This window comes from Cucurbita pepo, chromosome LG04 (assembly GCF_002806865.2).
Source record: "Cucurbita pepo subsp. pepo cultivar mu-cu-16 chromosome LG04, ASM280686v2, whole genome shotgun sequence".
Lineage (NCBI taxonomy): Eukaryota > Viridiplantae > Streptophyta > Magnoliopsida > Cucurbitales > Cucurbitaceae > Cucurbita > Cucurbita pepo.
Genome location: NC_036641.1, coordinates 11,473,376 through 11,491,340, shown reverse-complemented (window position 1 = coordinate 11,491,340; position 17,965 = coordinate 11,473,376). Strand labels below are relative to the sequence as shown.

The window sequence follows — 17,965 nt, the reverse complement described above, 5'->3', positions numbered from 1 at the left end:
ATATAACAAAGTAAAAGCAGCTACGAGAAAGATTCTATAAAATCATCCATGAAAAGATCCCAAGTTTGTCATACTATCTATACAGTTTCTTGTTCAATTGGGACGCTCCCTACGAGCCTATATCATACGTTCCAAATATTGGACAATAAATGGGTTTGAAAAGTTCATCTGCCTTTTAACGAAGTTAGAGGGAACTGAGGTAATCTTTTATCAAACCAAAGACGGAGTTGCCATAAGCAAATCCCTCCATTCTCTGCAGCATAATCCCTTCCATTCGAGCTTGAACTCCTTCTGACAAAGCAAGGTCTTGCAGCAGTTCTTTCACCGTCCCCTCAACTCCAATAATTGTACTCCCTACTCCGCTTACTACCTCCAGTAGCGTTGGCGACGGTCTCGATAATTCCACAAGATTAACCTTTTACCAAAGTAAAACATGCTCACATTAATCAGTTCCTACAACATAACGTGTTCTGTTTTTGGACAGGGAAAATGAAATATCTACTTGATTGAATATGGACTTGACTTTGGTACTGAAGGTCTAAACTCTAATCTAGAAAGTCACAAGTTGTCCGAAGAGTTTATTGAAAATAAACCTTGCTGTCTTGAGGAATGTTGGCTTTCTGTTTTGCTATAGCAACAGCCCGAGAAAATCCACCGATAGCATCCACTAAACCATGGGATGCTGCAAGTTTACCAGTCCAAACCCTTCCTTGCGCAACTTTCTCCATCTCATCCACCTATTAGTGATTGGACACGCGGTAGACATTAAAACGTTAAAATGACAAATCCATAGATATAAGAAAAAGGAAATGCTTTGACCAACATACAGTCATGGATCTGGAAAAGGCTGCTTTGTCTCGGAATTGCTTGTACGCATTTTGTGCAGACTTGGCAAAGAGTTCTGCTTCATCGGGTCTGATCAGAAACTGGTAACATTTAATTATTGATGGGAAAAAGTACCAATGAAGAAAAAATAAACTACTTTATTTAATCTGTATCAGAAGACAACTTTTTTTTTTATTATTATTGAGAAAAGAGGATGGAAGATTCAAATGAAGTAGAACAAGTTCTAGATAGTCAACAGCGAGTAGAGAGTGAATCATGATATTCTTTCCTTCTTCCTGTGAAAATGAGGCAGTTGAGCTAGACCCTATTTCTGTGCAAGTGTACATCAAAGCAAATATGGTGAAACGAGGTGAATCCTAACACAAACAAGGATGCTGGTCTCACGAATAAGCAGGGAACTAATTCGATCAACTGGTATATAGGTAACGAAAACAAGGATGCTGGCTTTGCTGGTTGGCTGAAAGAGATTATGAATTCACTTCGAAATTCAAATCAATTTCATATGTTCAAGCATCATTTTAGTTATGCTATTTCCTGAGGCAATAATTAATGTGGTTCTACCCAGAAAATCATTGTATTACAGAGTACCAAAGGATTTGGCATCCCTCATTCATCTATTAATTAAATATACCACATGCTATTTGCTAAGGGCTAAGAGATATTTTACCTGAAAGGTCGTTGTTCTGCCGCAAGAAGCTCAGCAAATCTTCCCCTTGATATGATTTCCTTGTTAAAGCCAATCTTTTCATATAGTTTCCCCAAGTTAAACTTCCCTAGAGCCAGAAAATTCATCAACACTAGAAGTCCACGATAACACAGATTTTCTTTGCGGGAGAATGTACATCTACAAACTATGCTCCTTCCAATATCTTTGGAATTTTAAAGATGCAGATGAAGACGTATGTTTGCCTTTCATATTACATAAGCTGGTGCAGTTTAAAAATCTAAATCATTTTCTATAGCAGTTTCGGCATAAATCTTTCTTCCCCGCAGATATTTATAGTTTACCTGTGACAACCCCAATAGAACCAGTTAAGGTTAGATTTTCTGCAACAATGGTCCCAGCTGCCATTGCCATATAGTATCCTCCACTGGCTGCAACATCAGCCATGGATGCAACGACAGGTTTTGATGCAGCCAGAAGTCTGATTTCTCTCCACATCCTGTGTGCCATAGAGTATCAACCAACACATAATATACCAATTCTCAGAGTAGAAATGATATCCATCAATTGGTATGCTACAAACACAACATCAACTAAAAATGGAAATGAAACTCATCAACCCAGAGATCATACGGATTTTATTTGTAAGGGCACAGTAGCATTATGTAAATAAAAATGGCCTAATTGAATCAAGAACCCAGATTTTCTACTTGGTATGGGCATTACCCCTTATATGTGGAAGTATGGATGTAATTTTAGTTCCAATGATATAACATATTAAATGTTAAAGAACAAAAACTTAATAAAAGGCTTTTTCTGAATATGAAAAGTAAATTATCAACCAGTTCTACGATGAGGAAGAACAAAGCTAGTTCAGAAAACGATAATATCCAAATGTTGGCACTATGAATGGTGAATTAAAATTCTCATCTTCCGTCTTATCTCAAGTAATTTCAACAACCAAAACAAATTTTTAATACATGCAATCAAAGTTAAAGAAAACGGAGATAAAAATATTATAAGCAACTTTTTAAACAGCATTAAACAGCTAAAAAAGTGTATGAAAACTGTTTTGTCTCGTGAAAATAGGGAAGTGGATAAGTTGGGTTGGATACTCACGAACAAAAAATAGAAGTATTTTATGGTAATTGTTCATCAGACTGTTTTTCTAAATTGGCCTATAGGGGAGAAAATATATCCAAACAAGCTCTACACTTAGTTCAATGACAACAGTTAATTGTAATGCATTTTGTAGTGTATGAAGTTCATTGATAACTCAAACAAGCATGCTTGACAAAGGTATCTCACGTAATCTGCTGTCATTACTTGATATCTTCCACGTGCATAGATACAGAGAATATGGTAGAGGCACTTACAATGCTCAAAACTAATAAAGCTTTTTCCTCACTCTATTTTCATTTATCCCTCATTTCAGTAAATGGGGTGAAGAGAACTTTTTGGAGATTAAAAGGACAAAGTTGTATAGTTTCTTGTGTATTGTGCAGGTTTCTTTGGTTGAAGAGGGGTTGGTTTTAAGATAAAGTGAATTTATCTATGGGGAAGGATGAAAAGTGATTTAAATGATAAAATGAACAAAAAATTATATATTTTGTTCCCAACTAAATGTAATTAGTTGAATATGACGGTATGATGCCATCAGAAATAGATTCTTGGTATCACAAAAAAGAATGAAATTGGCTGGTATGCTAGCACTTACAAATCAGAAGCAAGAGCATCACCTCCAGGACTGTCAATTCTGATGATGGCAGCCTTGAATTTTTTCGACTCTAAGGACAAAAAGGAGAGGGATGAACAACAGAAATGCATAGTGAGCAATTACACGTTCACTAAATTTTTTTAATGAATCTGAGAACTGTGACCGTAAGATACCCTGTGTGGTTCTTGAAGTTCATGAGCACAATTAGAAAGCCATTATCTTAAACTACATATTTGTAAGTCCCCATCTCTTTCTCTGTGTTCATAATAAAATAAACAAAAGATGGCAATATACCATTCAAAGATATTTAAACATCAAGTTTACCTCGAACACTCCGAATCTTCTCAATGAATTGCTCCCCAATAATACCAGAACTAGGAACACTTAAAGGACTTTTCACACGACTAATGCTTCCTCCAGCTCTAATCACAGCTATTTGGTCTCCACCTCCTGATAAACCAACTGTTGATTGCCGAACTTTAGAGTACTTCCTATGGTAATCGACATAAAATGGGAATAACGTTAGTATCCCTTGGAAAGAAATTACAGGTGCATGGATTAAATAATTAATTAGAAGTTATTAACTTATGGTAAAACTATAGTCCCTGCTTTTATTACACAAATAATAGACATGAAAAATGAAATGGCCGGATAATAAGGTGGTGGAAATAAAATTTAAAGTACAAAGTTGCAAAATGGGAAGATCGACCAAATGAAACTTAAAGATCGACGGATGATAGAATTATGCAAACATTTCATTGAAAGGAAATTTCACTTTTCTTTTCACGCAACAAACACACTATTGAAACAAAGGGCACGATTACAATACTCAGCCGGTAGCAGTGCAGCTGCATTTTTTTAAAGATCTTTTTCTTATAGTTCAAAACCATAAAAGTTGTGATTACATTTACCAATTTGAGCAAAAATATAAGAGGTAATTTGTCATTTATCCCTACAAATAATTGAGAACCCCACTCCCCCAAAAAGGACAAGAAGATGTGCAATATTAGAAAGGTTTAGGAGAACGAGAAATATTGCTTTTCTTTTCTTCAGCTGCAAGGTTCTAACAATATAAAATTGCCACTAAGGCATGGCAAGAATCTTCAGAAAATTTCCCCCATCGCACCTTAATAGGTCAAGCTGCAATTAAAGTCATTCATTCCTTTCTCTGTGCCTTCCAAAACCTCTTTCTATATGGAGGCACAAAAGTACAATGCAATCATAGAAGTCTAGCATAGGAAGGATCGAACCCATATTAGTTAGCCTGAAACTGCAAGTATCAAGCATGAAGGTTTTCAATAGAAATGAGTTTGGGTGGTGGGATTGATTCATTTATCACGATGTACTTGGCGGCAATTTTTTAAAATAACAAACACAAGTTGTTCATTGGAAGAACAATGTACATGACAGCAATAAAACCCAATAAAGACCAAAATAGATAATTGATAAAAGATCTCAGAATTTAATGACCTGTAATCAACCATGGGAACTTTTTTATCCTTCGGCAGTCCAAGTCTTTCATTTAGCATAGAGAGAATCTGAATATTACAAAGGAAAAACTCATAATCTTTATAGCGAGACAAAAATTAAACAACACTGACTTCTAAGATGTGAGCTACCTAGTTTCTACATTAGCTCCTCCCGAAGTTTTCTTCTCAATGGTTTTGAACTACTTTTTAGAGTTGTTTTTATTTATACCCATGTACATTTGTTTCATTTCTCTCTATGAAAGCAAGTTTTTTATCAAAAAAGAAAAAGAAAAAGAAATTGGAATTACAGTTCTATTCTTATCATGCCAATTAGAGTAATTATTTGAAGTTTCTTTGACTTTTAGTTCACTTCGTATTTCCCCTTGTTGTTCACCTTTAATGAAGTTTCTACTCTCCAAATAATAGTTTTTTTTTTAGCAAAATACATAGAAATTTGTGGAACCAACAACTTTGCTATCCCCTTACTCGAACTCTCAAAATAAAATGCATCTGCAAATATTTATTTCAAGCCCAAACATCTCAGCAGATAGGATGAGGACATTCAGTACCTCGTCCTCGTACTGTATGTTGGTGATCCAGCCATCTTCTTTTAGTCTTTCAATTTGGTACACTCCTTCATTAATAAAGCTTTCAATATCTTCTTTTTTCTTTCCTATCCCAAAAAAACAAAATACTAAATAAATAAATAAATAAAAGAAGAAGTTTCTGAAATTAGTTAAAAGAAAAGAGCTATAAGTTTCATGTCGACTCTACCTTTTATTGAAGAAATTTTATCCAGCCAGTTGTCATAGATGTTATCAAGCAAGGTCGTCAACATTTCACAATTTTCCTCCGACATATTTCTCCGTGCTAGTTGATCACCAGCACTTTTATATTTACCTATCCTCTCCACTTGTGGTTCAATCCCTATTTTATCAAAAATACCTGAAAAGAAAACACCTCGTTCAACCTCTTAAGAACAAGGTTTGAGTGCAAGAAATAAAGCAGAGAAAAGAAGTCAACTTACCTCTGAGAAATGAAGCTTGAACAGTCAAGCCGAACAATGAAACATAAGCACTTGGGGGGGCATATATCTCCTCACATGCACATGCCAGGTAGTATTCTTTCTCTTGACATGTAGGAATATAGGCAACAATAAATTTACCTGAAAGCCAGAACACATTGAATTTGATGATTTCACCCCTAAGAAAGTTTTTATATTCATATAAGAAACAAATTTCAACCCTATGCAAGTCGAAAATTGGATATAAATTACACAAGCAGCTGTTTGATAAAAAAAAAAAAAAAAAAGGCTTTCCCTAGGCCCTTTACTAAGGGGAGAAAACATTCTGAAATTTTCTATATTTATGAAATAAGAACAAAGTGGAACGTAGGTTTCCCAAGAATGTTTGACCATCATAGCAGTAAATTTCCATAAAGAAAAGACGTAAAATTTACTAGTTAGTGTCTTCTTTTATTTTCATATTCTATTTATTTTTTATTTTTTGACTAAGATGAATGTGGGGTATGAGAATTTGAACATCCTCATATTGACAATTTTCATCCTCTATTTGCTAGTATCGTTTGCAGGTTAAAATTTGAATCTGTGATGTTATAAATTATGGAAATTCTATGCTACTCTCTCTGAACTATAACCATAAAACAAATGACGGTAAAATTAGAAAAAATATGAAAACAAAAGGAGACCGGGATACAGGTACATGCAGCGTAGTGCCCCGCCCCAGAGAAATTCTCTCGACTATTTTGCATGAAATCCGCCCAATTATTCACAATAATCAAAATTGCCATAACGGATGACACCTGTCTCGCACCCCTGTAAGGTCATTGTAGATGGTTCCCCTAAAAACGTGCCTTGTATGCAGAGATTCACTTTGAACGTTTAGAAGAGTCGCGTACCTGATTTTTTGAAATTCAGGATATGCCTTCGAAGTTCTTCAACTTTACCCCACCCGCAATTTAGAGCCTCGATTTGCAAATAGATCCCAGATATACGAGGATCATACGCGGCTTTGACAAAGTTCTCGCAGATTTGAGGTAGAGAAAGCCCTGAAGAGAAACGGCTCTTTAGCTGATCAGATATCTGAAGAAGAGAAAGATAGAGTAATCTCAACTCCAAAATTTGACACATACATTGAGAAATAATTTTTAAGAAACTTGGGAGAGGAGAAAGAAAAAGTCGTCCGGTTAAAGCTAATAATGCCATTTATCAAGAAAGATGTATGCCGGAACAAGTTTCGACATTTTTCACTAAATATCGTCAACATAATTGCAATAATCAAGGACATTAGACCGAAAACACAACTTCCAGCTGCGAAACATGAATGGTGACCCAAGTCCATTTTATCCGATCAATAGTTGAAGTAATTCGAGTAACATTAGAACGAAAAAAACTGCTTCCAGATGTGAAACATGAAGGTAATCAACATCCATTTTCTTCCACCAAATTGAAGTGTTTCCGCAACTAATTACTTATTGGAGTGGAATATAAGAATCAAAAACACTTTCCAGCAGCAACAAACATTCATTTTCTTCCAGAAAATTAAACAACGTGAAGAAAAAGTAGCTCGTTTACGAATTAAACAGCTGAGCAAGAACGAAGAAACCAAACCTGTCCTCGCAATTTCATAGTCAAGACACTGCCCTTACGGACGCGCTCCCAAGGAAAGGCAACCAGCATCTTAAGCTTCACCAAAAAGCTCCTCCACGGGCCAAACTTCTCGAATTCGAATTCTCCACTTGGATAATCCTCATCGCGAGCTCTGCCGCCTTCACTGTTCATCAGAACCTCGTTTGCAGCATCTGCTTCTTCTCTATCCAGGCGCTTGGTCTCCGATGCAGAGTCTTCGAATGCTCGAACAGAGAGGCAGGGGCGTGAGGCAGGAGCAGGAGAAAGAGCGAAAGCGAAACGGCATTGTAAGAAGGAAGACGAAGAAGAAGATCGAAAAGGAATTGGTTTGGAGAGAATGAAAGAAAGGGTTCCCCGATTGACGGAAGAAACCAGATGGGGAGCTTGAAGATATGGAAGCAGCTTCGCCATTTTCTCTCGCCAGTGCCAACCAATTCTTCTCCACTCTCAGCTTATCGAACTCAACTCAGCAATGAAAGCATGATCGTTTCTTTTCCTCTCAACAGAAAGAGAGAGGGAGAGATTTATTGAATTGTTGGTTAATTTATGTCCTCATCTTTTATATTCACGCCATTAAATTATCAATTCATTACCAAAATATATATATATATATATATTTTAATTAAAATTTTATTAAAAAGCTGGACAAAAATATAATCATATTTATATTTTTTAATTAATTTTATTTATGTGAAATTTGATATAAATGGATAAAAAATTTATTGTTTTTAAATCGAAATAAGGGAACATATGAAATTAAAAAAAAAAAAATACCACGGGCAGATTTGTAATAAATGTATAATTAAAGGGCTACTGTGAAAAATTTTTAACAATGGGCTTCTAAAATTGGGCTCGAGAGCAACGTGAAATGGGCTTTTTTGAAATTTTCTCATACATGGGCCGGCCTGCATAAAAAGCCCATTGTTTCAAGTTTGGGCCTGTTCTCTTTACAAGTATTTCTATATATATATATATAATTTAAACCATCAATGAAAAATGTTTCATCGTCATTATAAGTTACAATATTAATCTCCAAAGCTCAACACTAAAAAGCAACATTTCATCGCTCGACATCTTTCAAAGATGATATCAATGAGTCCCATCGGCACACCACAATTCAAGTCATGGTGCTCCCACGTAGATTTAAAATATCGCATTGTCAGATTTCTTCAGGGTGTATTATCATGAGAGATATCAACGACTTGATTTTTCAGTACCCAGCTATAAATCACTAAAGATGGCCCACCACGACTCAAGGTGTGCCTCCCATATAGACATGAAATGTCGCATTGTTAGATGTCGCATTGTTAGATTTCTTAGAAGTGCATTGTTACGAGAACATCAATCTATAAATCTCGTGAATTTCCTATATGGAATCTTGAAAGGATTCTTTTAGTGGTGGGTAGGGAGTTAAGTTCATCCAAAACACTTAAAAAAAGTGTTTAAAGTTTCTAATGGAAGAAAGGCTCAGAGATGAATGAGCATCACTTTAAAAAATAGATTGATAAAGTCACTTCAATTGTAGTTTTCAACATAAAACAAAACAAATCAGAAAAAATAAACAAAAGACAGAGGACCAATTTGCAAAAAAAACAAAACAATCTAAAGTTGGTGTTCTTTAGATGCTGTCCTACTCCTACAGCTAAAAAAACAGAGCATTTACAGAAAAGGTTTGGGAAAAGAAATTCCCAGAAGGAATTGGATCTGTTCAGTGAAATGCAAGAATTGACCCAAAACCAAATCCACTGCTCCTTTCAGGGAAATACATGTAGATGAACAAACAAAAAAACAGCAGTAAAGGATACACAACTCATATTTTTCAGTTCAGTTTCAGCCTACAAGAAAGCATAAAGGAAAAACCAGAGAACAAAACAAGAAGAAGAAGAAGAAGAAGAAGAAGAAAAGGTAGCTTGGCTAGTTTCTTTTGCCCATCCAAATGCTCTTTCTTACCTTTGAGCTACTCTGAACCGAGCTCTTTGGTTTTTGCCCCACCAAAACCAGCTTCTCTTTCACTTCCTTCCTCTCATCTCTGTGCTTCTCTATTAATGGCTTCTGGTGTTTCATGCTCCCATGTCCTCCAAAAGGGTGATCTGGTTGATGGCTTGGGCCTGAAGAAGCATCAGAAGCCATGGAGTCATCACTATCATCTTGGTGATTTGCATGAAAACCTTTATTTTTTCCATATTCTACATCGTTATCTTCATCACCATCACTGGAATCATCTACAGGAGATCCAATATACATGGTCCAACCAGATTCACTGCTGTGACATTCTTCTGAAACTCCAACATTTTGGGAAGACTCCATAACAAGATATTTGAGAAGTTTAAGAAAAGAAGAAGAAGAAGAAGAAGAAGAAGAATCAATAACAGAATTGGGGTAGGTTCGCAGAATTTAGACACCTGATAAAACCCATTTTTTCTTTGAAAGAAAAGGAAAAAAGGAAGAAACAAGTCCTTAATGGATAGATGATAGATAAAAACCCTCACCGCACCACCTGGAAATCCAAAGGCAAATAAATTATCTGACTTTGAGTGAGCAGAAGACAGCTAGAAGCTGTCGATGAAAGGGCAATCCTTCTCATTGCAAAAGGCATACATGCTAAAGCTTATTGAATTTGAAAGGACAATGGGTTGGTTCATTTGGTCATTGGGTTCCTTAAGAGAAGATGGCAATCATCTTAACTCTTCTCTGCATTCAGTCATAATTAGAAAAGGTAGCTTTAAATGCAGAGAGATGGACAGGCTCAGGCTCAGGCTCAGGGATACAAAGCTAGAGAGAATATAAGACTCATGTTCTTAAATAGGATTCAAATGAACCTCTTCCTTACCTTACCTTACCTATCTCACCTTCAAAAATGAAACCAATCAATCCGACTTGGAGTTAGGTTTCCAGTGTAGACAACCTGAGAAAAATTTGTCGCACACAAAAAGAACAGGGAAAAAAATCTCTGCTTTTCTCTGTCTTCTTTCTATTTGCAGGTTCAGGTCCTCAGAAAGCAGGATTGTGAGTCATGTTTCAGGTTGACGAACGCGGTTGTTTGGTTGTTTTTTTTCCTTTTGTTCAATACAACTCAATTATTTGGTTCCATAAAATGTCTGTGCCTTATCCCATTTGGCAATCCAGCTCCTTGGAAATTGTCACTTCTGTTTTCAAGGATTAATTCAAATCATGTATATATATATATTAAAAACAAAACCTAACACTGCCCTTGAATTTAAACTTAAATGAACTGAACTAGAAAGAAGCAAATGAACTGAAGAACAGTAATGATAAGTGAAATAACTGTGATCAGACAGATAACTCCCAGAATTTACTTCAGCCTTCACTCTTGAAATGACCATGTTTCTTTTTCATACTAAAAAAATGTAAATGATTTCCTCCTCTCTCTCTTTCTTTCTCTCTCTTCCATGTGAAAAGAATGTAATCAATCATCAAAAATGAACAAAAGGGTATCATTTTCTTACGTTATATCAGAGAATTTGATTGCCGGTCAAGATTAAACCGACTCAAGTGTTGCATTCAAGGGGTTGGGCAACAATGATAGGTAGAATGGTCCATTTGAAGTTTAGAGTTTAAACAAAAAACATAGCTGGTTTTTTGTTGCATGTAGTTGTACATAATTTGGCAGAGATAATTGAGTAGTCCCATTAATGGGGACCTCATTGATAGTAAGAGCAGGAACAAAACGAAGTTAAGCGTTAAAAAATCCAGATGGTTTGGCCACCCCTTGCCCCCGACACATGTAAACATGTCTTAGTTGTTTCCCACTCTCTTCGTCTTTCACCATGGCTTCTTCTGTACACTCACTAGACAATGTTTGGCCCATCTATTATTCTTGCTCTTTGTCTTTTTTTGAACCTTACACTGTTTCAATCCACTCTTTAGCTTCCACGTGAGAGGATTCAAGATATGGTTCTCTAATCAAGACAATGTCATCAAAGCTACACATTTGTTTCTCTCTTTCTTTCTTTTCGTACATCTTTGGCAAGTTCTTTCTTTTTTAATGCTAAAACATGACTCCATATTCACGTGAGGTAAGGAAACATAATGAGATCTTAAGTAATTTATTGTTCTTTTGTCTTGGATCACATCCTTTTTTGACTTAAGCTTCATGGGATGACTCAGACATTGCCTTTTTGCAGCTCGGTTTTCAACAAGTTGAGGTAATCTTTCTTCATTCCACTATATTATATCCTATGTTTGACCAAAATCTACCTTTTTATATCATGATAAATGTGCAATAAAACTAGTACTTTCAGTAAATTGGATGTCTGTAATGGTTAAACCAGAAGCTATCTTAAAAGTATGACAGAAAAGATACGAAAAAAGAAGCTTTTTTCATATCTTTTTCTGTATGTAAAAATGAGGGGAAACAAATAATGTACCTTGAAAGCCCCATTTTTAGTATTTTGTTAAGGAATATACATATAGTGCCTTTTTTATATAGCTAGCACCACATGCAAGTTGGAACTTTCTGACCTCAATGGATGCAGTTGAAGAAGATGAAAAAGACAATTCAAAGATGTCCAAATCTTTGAATATTCATTATTCTAATGTTCTCTTTAGACCAATGAGTTACTTTTTAAAAGCTCATGGGCAACAATTGTATCTTAATGTTTGATCTTATGTCCCTCCAATTCTGTCATTATTCACCAAACTAGCTCACAATTCTAAGTACTCCACTAACCCCCACCCATGTGTTTGCTTACAGATAATCGGAAAGCGGCACTTAATTTATTCAAAAGGGTTTGGATTATTCAACCAAGGCATGTACAAAAAGAGCCCTAAATTCAAACCTGTCCTTTATGCTCATAGATTCTCCCAATTCCCATCTCTACCAACTTACTTCTCTACAAACTTGTTTATGTTATATAAATGTATCACATGGGCATAAAAGTTTATGGGCGGTAACGTCAACGAGGAGAAAATTGGGATTTTCCCTCGAGACGTGTCGATATTCGCCTCGCTCCTCCATTTGACTTCACACATATTCCCTTAGAGGCAGTTGAGTATTAAGAATTCATCTTGTTGTTATGCAGTTGGAGGTATAATTTTGGTGGTGTCTTGAAGTGATGTTGGTTACCTAATTTTCAAGATTATACCTATTTCCCCTTTCCCCACAGACAACTGCTAACATTGTATCCTTCTGTCATTAGGTGTAGAAATTTGCAGAAGCTTACAATGCAAAACAACTACTCCACAATCTACCATTTTTTTATGTGCAAAAGTAAACGACTTGAATCTCCACCCTGTTTTATTTCTTGCCTAACTCAATTCACATTCAACCTCCAACAGAGTCAAAGAATTCAACACCATGAAACAAAGTTTGCAGAACCAAACTCAAGGTCATCCTTCTTTATTTTATTTCTTCTATCAGTAAGAATTATTCATGCCAGATGATTTTGAGTTTCATATAAGCAATCAGTAACTTTTCAAAGTTTCAGTTCTACTTTTTCTTTTCTATATTTTCCTTTGAAGGGGGAAAAAAAGGAAAAGATTATAAATTATTGTAGGAAAGTTTGTTCTGAATTTATTGTCTGTAGCATAATTTTATAGATACTGGACCAGGTCCTTACCCAGTTGCCCCACCTATGTGTGATCCAATGCAACACGGTCAGTCTCAGCCATACTCTTCAATGATACCTCCTCAAGGGGAAACCAAGTTTCAAAATGTAGCTCCTCCAAGGGAAACCATGTCTAAAGGTGATGGGTTTTGCAGAGGACTGTAAGTTCCCTTTCTCCCACAAAAAGGTAAAAAAGAGGACACTATTTATGCTATGGTTTGAGTTTTCTCTGTTGTCAAAATAGTTGTGCAGGCTGGTGTTGCTACTGCTGCCTAGATATCTGCTTCTAGGTATGGAGGATCCTTGCAAATGCCACTTTGCGCCAGCACTTCTAGTTCGTCTGACACAAGTTATCTTCTGGGTTTCCATAAGCATGTAGTACATTTCTCTGTAAACTACAGTTACCATTTGCTTCCAGGTTCTTTGTATGAAATTTTCCATGTCCCATGTTGTTATGTATAATATCCTATTTAATTTTCAAGTAAGAGAGATGAACTAATCTTAAAGATCAACAAAACTAGAAGAAGATTTCACTTATAAGAGGCTAAGAGCTCAGTTAGTTCTAACAGTTGGGAAATTAACTCTTTTACGACACTTCTTTCTCATAGATTTCTCTAAGAATTTCGCTATGGCAGGAAATAAAGCAAAACAAAAAGGTATAATTTACCCGCTTGATGTTGTTGCAATACGGTGTAAATTCCGAGGGATTGATGCCTTCCTTTCATGTGTTATCTTCGAATTCTTCTCAGATGATACACAAAGCTTTCAATCAAATTTCTTCTCCTTCAAGAACACACACCTGAAATCCTCAAGGAATACATGTACATCAACAATGCATTAAAGAAAAATTCAAGTACATGGTACATCAACAATCCATCAACGACCTGTTGCCAAACTTAATGTGATGCAAAGTTGAAACATGAATAGCTGCTATAGAACTGAATGATATATCAAGATCATTCAATCAATTTACATTCATATAATAGCATAATTTAATGTTAGGGAACATTATTAGGCTCAGGAAGCTCTTGAAGAAAAATATATGCTTCTAGAAACATAAATTATGTGGGTGGCACAATGGTGCATTTTCTACAACTATGCTCTAGAAGAAAAGAACAATCGGTAGTTATATAGATTACAAAAATATTAAAACTATATGATTCCCATGGATAGTCAAAGAACATTGGACAATGGCCAAAACTATGTCGATTAACTGTATTGACACTGGAATAGGAACAGCTCCTGCTTTATTTCCACAGCAAGTAATTCCAGGTGTAAGCCATGAAAAGGCAGGAAGGTCAACGTAATATAACTTCAAATGAGAATAGTGATCCGATGTTTGCCTCGTTTCCATTATGCCTCAATAAGAGAACTTTGAGATAAGCTTGTCAACATGAATTATAATATCATTAATGTTCGGACGGACTGCAGCCTGTGGCTGAAGCATCCACTTCACAAACTGGCGAAGAGCATCTGGATATGGAGGAGTTGGTCCAGCCGGCCACTTGATTTGTACATTTACGATTGCTAACTGTAAGCTTCCTCCAGATTCGCCAAGCACATATTCAAATGGAGATGCCCCATACCTACGGATATACAGACGTACAGTCATGAGCGATGACAAAATATGTTCACAGAAGTCGAAATCGAAGTATAAAATATCAAGCATGGTTAAGTTATTCCGAAAATCATAGATATTGAAAGCAAAAAATTTGGGAGAGAGTTTGATAGAGAATCATGGCAGAGAAATTATAAATCACTCTAAAACATGACTTGAACTAAGGCACTTGTATCCATGATTTACAGCCTTCTCGGTTGACCCAACTACCATCTCCAAATTTATTTTAGAGTAGATCACATGTAGAAAAAAAAGGAGGAATTCCAAAGATCAGCAAAATGATCACGATTTTCCACGAGTTGTTGCACGTGCATAGAATTCCAAAGATCAGAAAAATGATTACTGTTTCAGGGTAAAGAATTGGTGCTCACATTATTGAATATAGAGTGCATCCTAACGACCAAATATCGGTTCTCTCGTCTATATATGCATGACTTTCACAATCCCACAACTCAGGAGCCCGGAAAGGAGCACAGCAATGTTCAGATGCCCATTCCTACACAGCAAATTATGATGATTATCAGCTCATGTATGCTTTTTCTAACTTTAGATTGAAGTGCAGAGAATCAACATTCCCATTTATTTGCAAAGTTTTATGTGGCAGCAGCGCAAATTGATATGGTGGAATTGTAGAGGACTTGAAGGAAGAACAGCTTTATAGGAAACCTGTAACTGCAGTGCCTCTGAACGACTGCTAATTTGCCTCCTTGCTGGTCGAGCACTTCCAAAATCCATCAATATAGCAAGAGGTGGCTGACCATTTCTATGAGTTATGAGAACATTACCAGGCTTGATATCGTTGTGTGCATATGGGGGATCAAAATCGTGCATGTGCTTCAGACCCGCACATAGCTGTGTTCAATTAGTTCAATCAGTAAGAGAAAGCAAAGCATGATACCAAAAAGAAGAGAAACTACATGAAGAAGAATTCCATCAGAAGTTCCAAATTCCTAATTACCTGTCGAAATATTTGCAAAACATCTGATGTTGAGAAGAACTCGTTATTCGCTTGCATGGTTTTTGAATTGTCCAATAATGTCCCATCCAAATGTACTGGAAATAGTAGGTATGCTTCATGGTTCCAAGATCGTTCTTGATTAGCCTAGCCAGTAATTAAACAAATGGTATATATTCAATGAATAGTTGGTATTTGATTGTTTTTTAAAACATATATAAGGTATATAGAGAGTAAGACATAAAATAGCATAGATATCCACATATAGTGCACATGCCAGCAGATGCCACCAGACATAAAAAATGGAGATAGAACCATAACGCTTACGGGATCATAATTATTACAAACAATTTTCATTGCTTCTCTCATCAAAGAAAAACAAAATCTATTTTAGTGGGTCGTAAGCTTTGACAGTCACCTTAGTAGCGATTATAGCATGATCAAGAAGAGGAAGTAGATTGGGATGAGTAAACAGAGATGAAACACGGATCTCCTCTTTCACCAATTCCAGTTGTTCATTATTCTGGATGAGCACCTTCTTCAATGCGTATGATCCATCATCTGCGGAAAAAAGCAAGAAAAGTTTGTTTTAGTTGGTTGATTAGCCTGGAAAGTGGAAGTGTATTTCATTAGAGCATAGCTCCTTAGACAAGGCAACGACTATTTTTCGTGATGTTGAAGCTTCAATCCCCACCCCTATATTTGAAGCAACGGACCCAATTTTCTTAGTGAAAAGTCATAGCCGCTGCATCAAATTCAATACAAAAACAAATACACCTTCTTGTGCAATTGAATGATGAGGGCAGAAAGGGAGCAGCCTACAATTCTTTGCAACTTAGATAGATGAGTCAAAACAAATGAGAAGAAGAGTCGAGCTTATAAATGCCGACATGATCAGGAAGCATGAACCAGAAACTACCGAAAAGACCGTACAAATTTCATACTTCGTTAATAAAAGCAGGGATGTAGATTCAGATTCAAAAGCAAATCAGCCCAGATGATGAAAACGGATAGCTAAATTATTTCGCTTAGAATCAACCAATCCATACAGATACAAGATCAATTTTCGCGGATCATGAACTTCGTAAATATTGATCAGAGCCAAAAACAAGAAACAAATTAGCCAAATGTGAGCGCGTGAGAGGCAGAGAAAGTTGAAACCAGATAGATGAGTGGAGTCCTTGAATTTTTTGTGCAAACCACCAGGAACAGCGTCTGAAGAAGAAACAGCAAGCACCTCCTTGACGAGGAAGACATAAGCAAAGCCGCCTTCGCCGAGCTGCCTTACGATCCTGAACCTGTTCTCATTGATCCAAACATCTCCGCCGCTATTCACGGCGTCGTAGAAAGCATTCAATCCAGAAAATGTGCAGCCCATTTCTTCTTCAATCTGAGCTTCAAGAATGCATACAGATCTTACCGCGGTTTCAAATTCCCGCCTCTGAATCGAGAAATGACGAACTCAGATTTCCAAAGTGAGATCTGGAACTCCTGAATTCATGGGAACCGAAGTATTGTGATTTGAGCTGAAATTCATGTCCGAGTTCGCAGATGATTTATTTATTATATATTAAAAAACAGTTACAAATTAACTACATTAACGTATTTACTAATATACTCTTTATTTATTATTTTGTACTTTTTTTAAGTATTATTTTCACAAAATTAAATAGAACATGTNAAAAAAAAAAAAAAAAAAAAAAAAAAAAACTGGAACATTAACATATATACTTGATTCGCATAACTCTGTATTTGAATTCTAACTCAATTTTCAAAAATAAAAACCATTTAATTTTTTAAAATTAAACTTATGAATATAATTTTCTCTAAATTTTTTATTTTGTTATCTACTCTTTTACATATATTTTCAAAAACAAGTTTTGAAAACTAAAAAGAGTAGTTTTCAAAATAATAATAATAATAATTTTTTTAAAATTAACTAATAATTTAAATTTATCTAAGAACATGAATTTATGGTATGAGGAAATAAATGCATTTTTCTAAAACTAAAGCCAAATAATTATTGAATGGAGGTTTAATTTTCAAATCAAATTTCATTCATTCCGCAGCCCCACCATTTATAATAATGCAATAATATTATTTATAAAAAGATTTAAAGAAAGCAACACAATTTCATTCATTATATAAAGTAGTGTAGCTCAATATATTAAATTCAACCAAAAAGTTATACAATAAATTATTCTTTACCGACACTTTTTTTTCCTTTTCATTTTTTTTTTTCATTTAGTAACTAAATTGAATTTATTTTCAATTTTCATTTCTCATCAAAACATAACAAGTTAATTTTGGATTCACAAGTAAACTTAATTTAAAAAAAAAAATCGAAAAACCAGAAACTTTTAGAAGTAACAAATTAGCCAATATATAATTTATTTTAAACTAGTTTTAAGATTCTCAGTCTCGCAGTAAGNAAAAAAAAAAAAAAAAAAAAAAAAAAAAAAAAAAAAAAAACAGAAGCGAC

At 35.4% G+C, this 17,965-nt stretch overlaps 3 protein-coding genes across 3 annotated transcripts; all 3 read right to left on the bottom strand.

The window, feature by feature from the left end:
• Window position 1: 1 nt before the first annotated feature.
• On the bottom strand, window positions 2-7,878 carry LOC111793767 (serine protease SPPA, chloroplastic). Its single transcript, XM_023675802.1, has 13 exons — window positions 7,326-7,878; window positions 6,614-6,797; window positions 5,724-5,861; window positions 5,471-5,641; window positions 5,266-5,369; window positions 4,698-4,765; window positions 3,552-3,718; window positions 3,228-3,297; window positions 1,855-2,009; window positions 1,514-1,619; window positions 828-915; window positions 594-737; window positions 2-415 (listed from the first exon to the last, which is right to left on the bottom strand). Exons 1-13 carry the CDS (start codon window positions 7,752-7,754, stop codon window positions 185-187), a joined length of 2,055 nt encoding a protein of 684 aa, XP_023531570.1. The 5' UTR covers window positions 7,755-7,878; the 3' UTR covers window positions 2-184.
• Window positions 7,879-9,060: 1,182 nt separating this feature from the next.
• Window positions 9,061-10,464, bottom strand: LOC111793816. The gene has a single exon (XM_023675866.1). It carries the CDS (start codon window positions 9,648-9,650, stop codon window positions 9,258-9,260), a length of 393 nt encoding a protein of 130 aa, XP_023531634.1. The 5' UTR covers window positions 9,651-10,464; the 3' UTR covers window positions 9,061-9,257.
• Window positions 10,465-13,866: 3,402 nt separating this feature from the next.
• LOC111792252 (serine/threonine-protein kinase 16) lies at window positions 13,867-17,019 on the bottom strand. Its single transcript, XM_023673609.1, has 6 exons — window positions 16,645-17,019; window positions 15,902-16,044; window positions 15,487-15,630; window positions 15,195-15,380; window positions 14,900-15,024; window positions 13,867-14,496 (listed from the first exon to the last, which is right to left on the bottom strand). Exons 1-6 carry the CDS (start codon window positions 16,859-16,861, stop codon window positions 14,271-14,273), a joined length of 1,041 nt encoding a protein of 346 aa, XP_023529377.1. The 5' UTR covers window positions 16,862-17,019; the 3' UTR covers window positions 13,867-14,270.
• Between the last annotated feature and the right edge of the window lie 946 nt (window positions 17,020-17,965).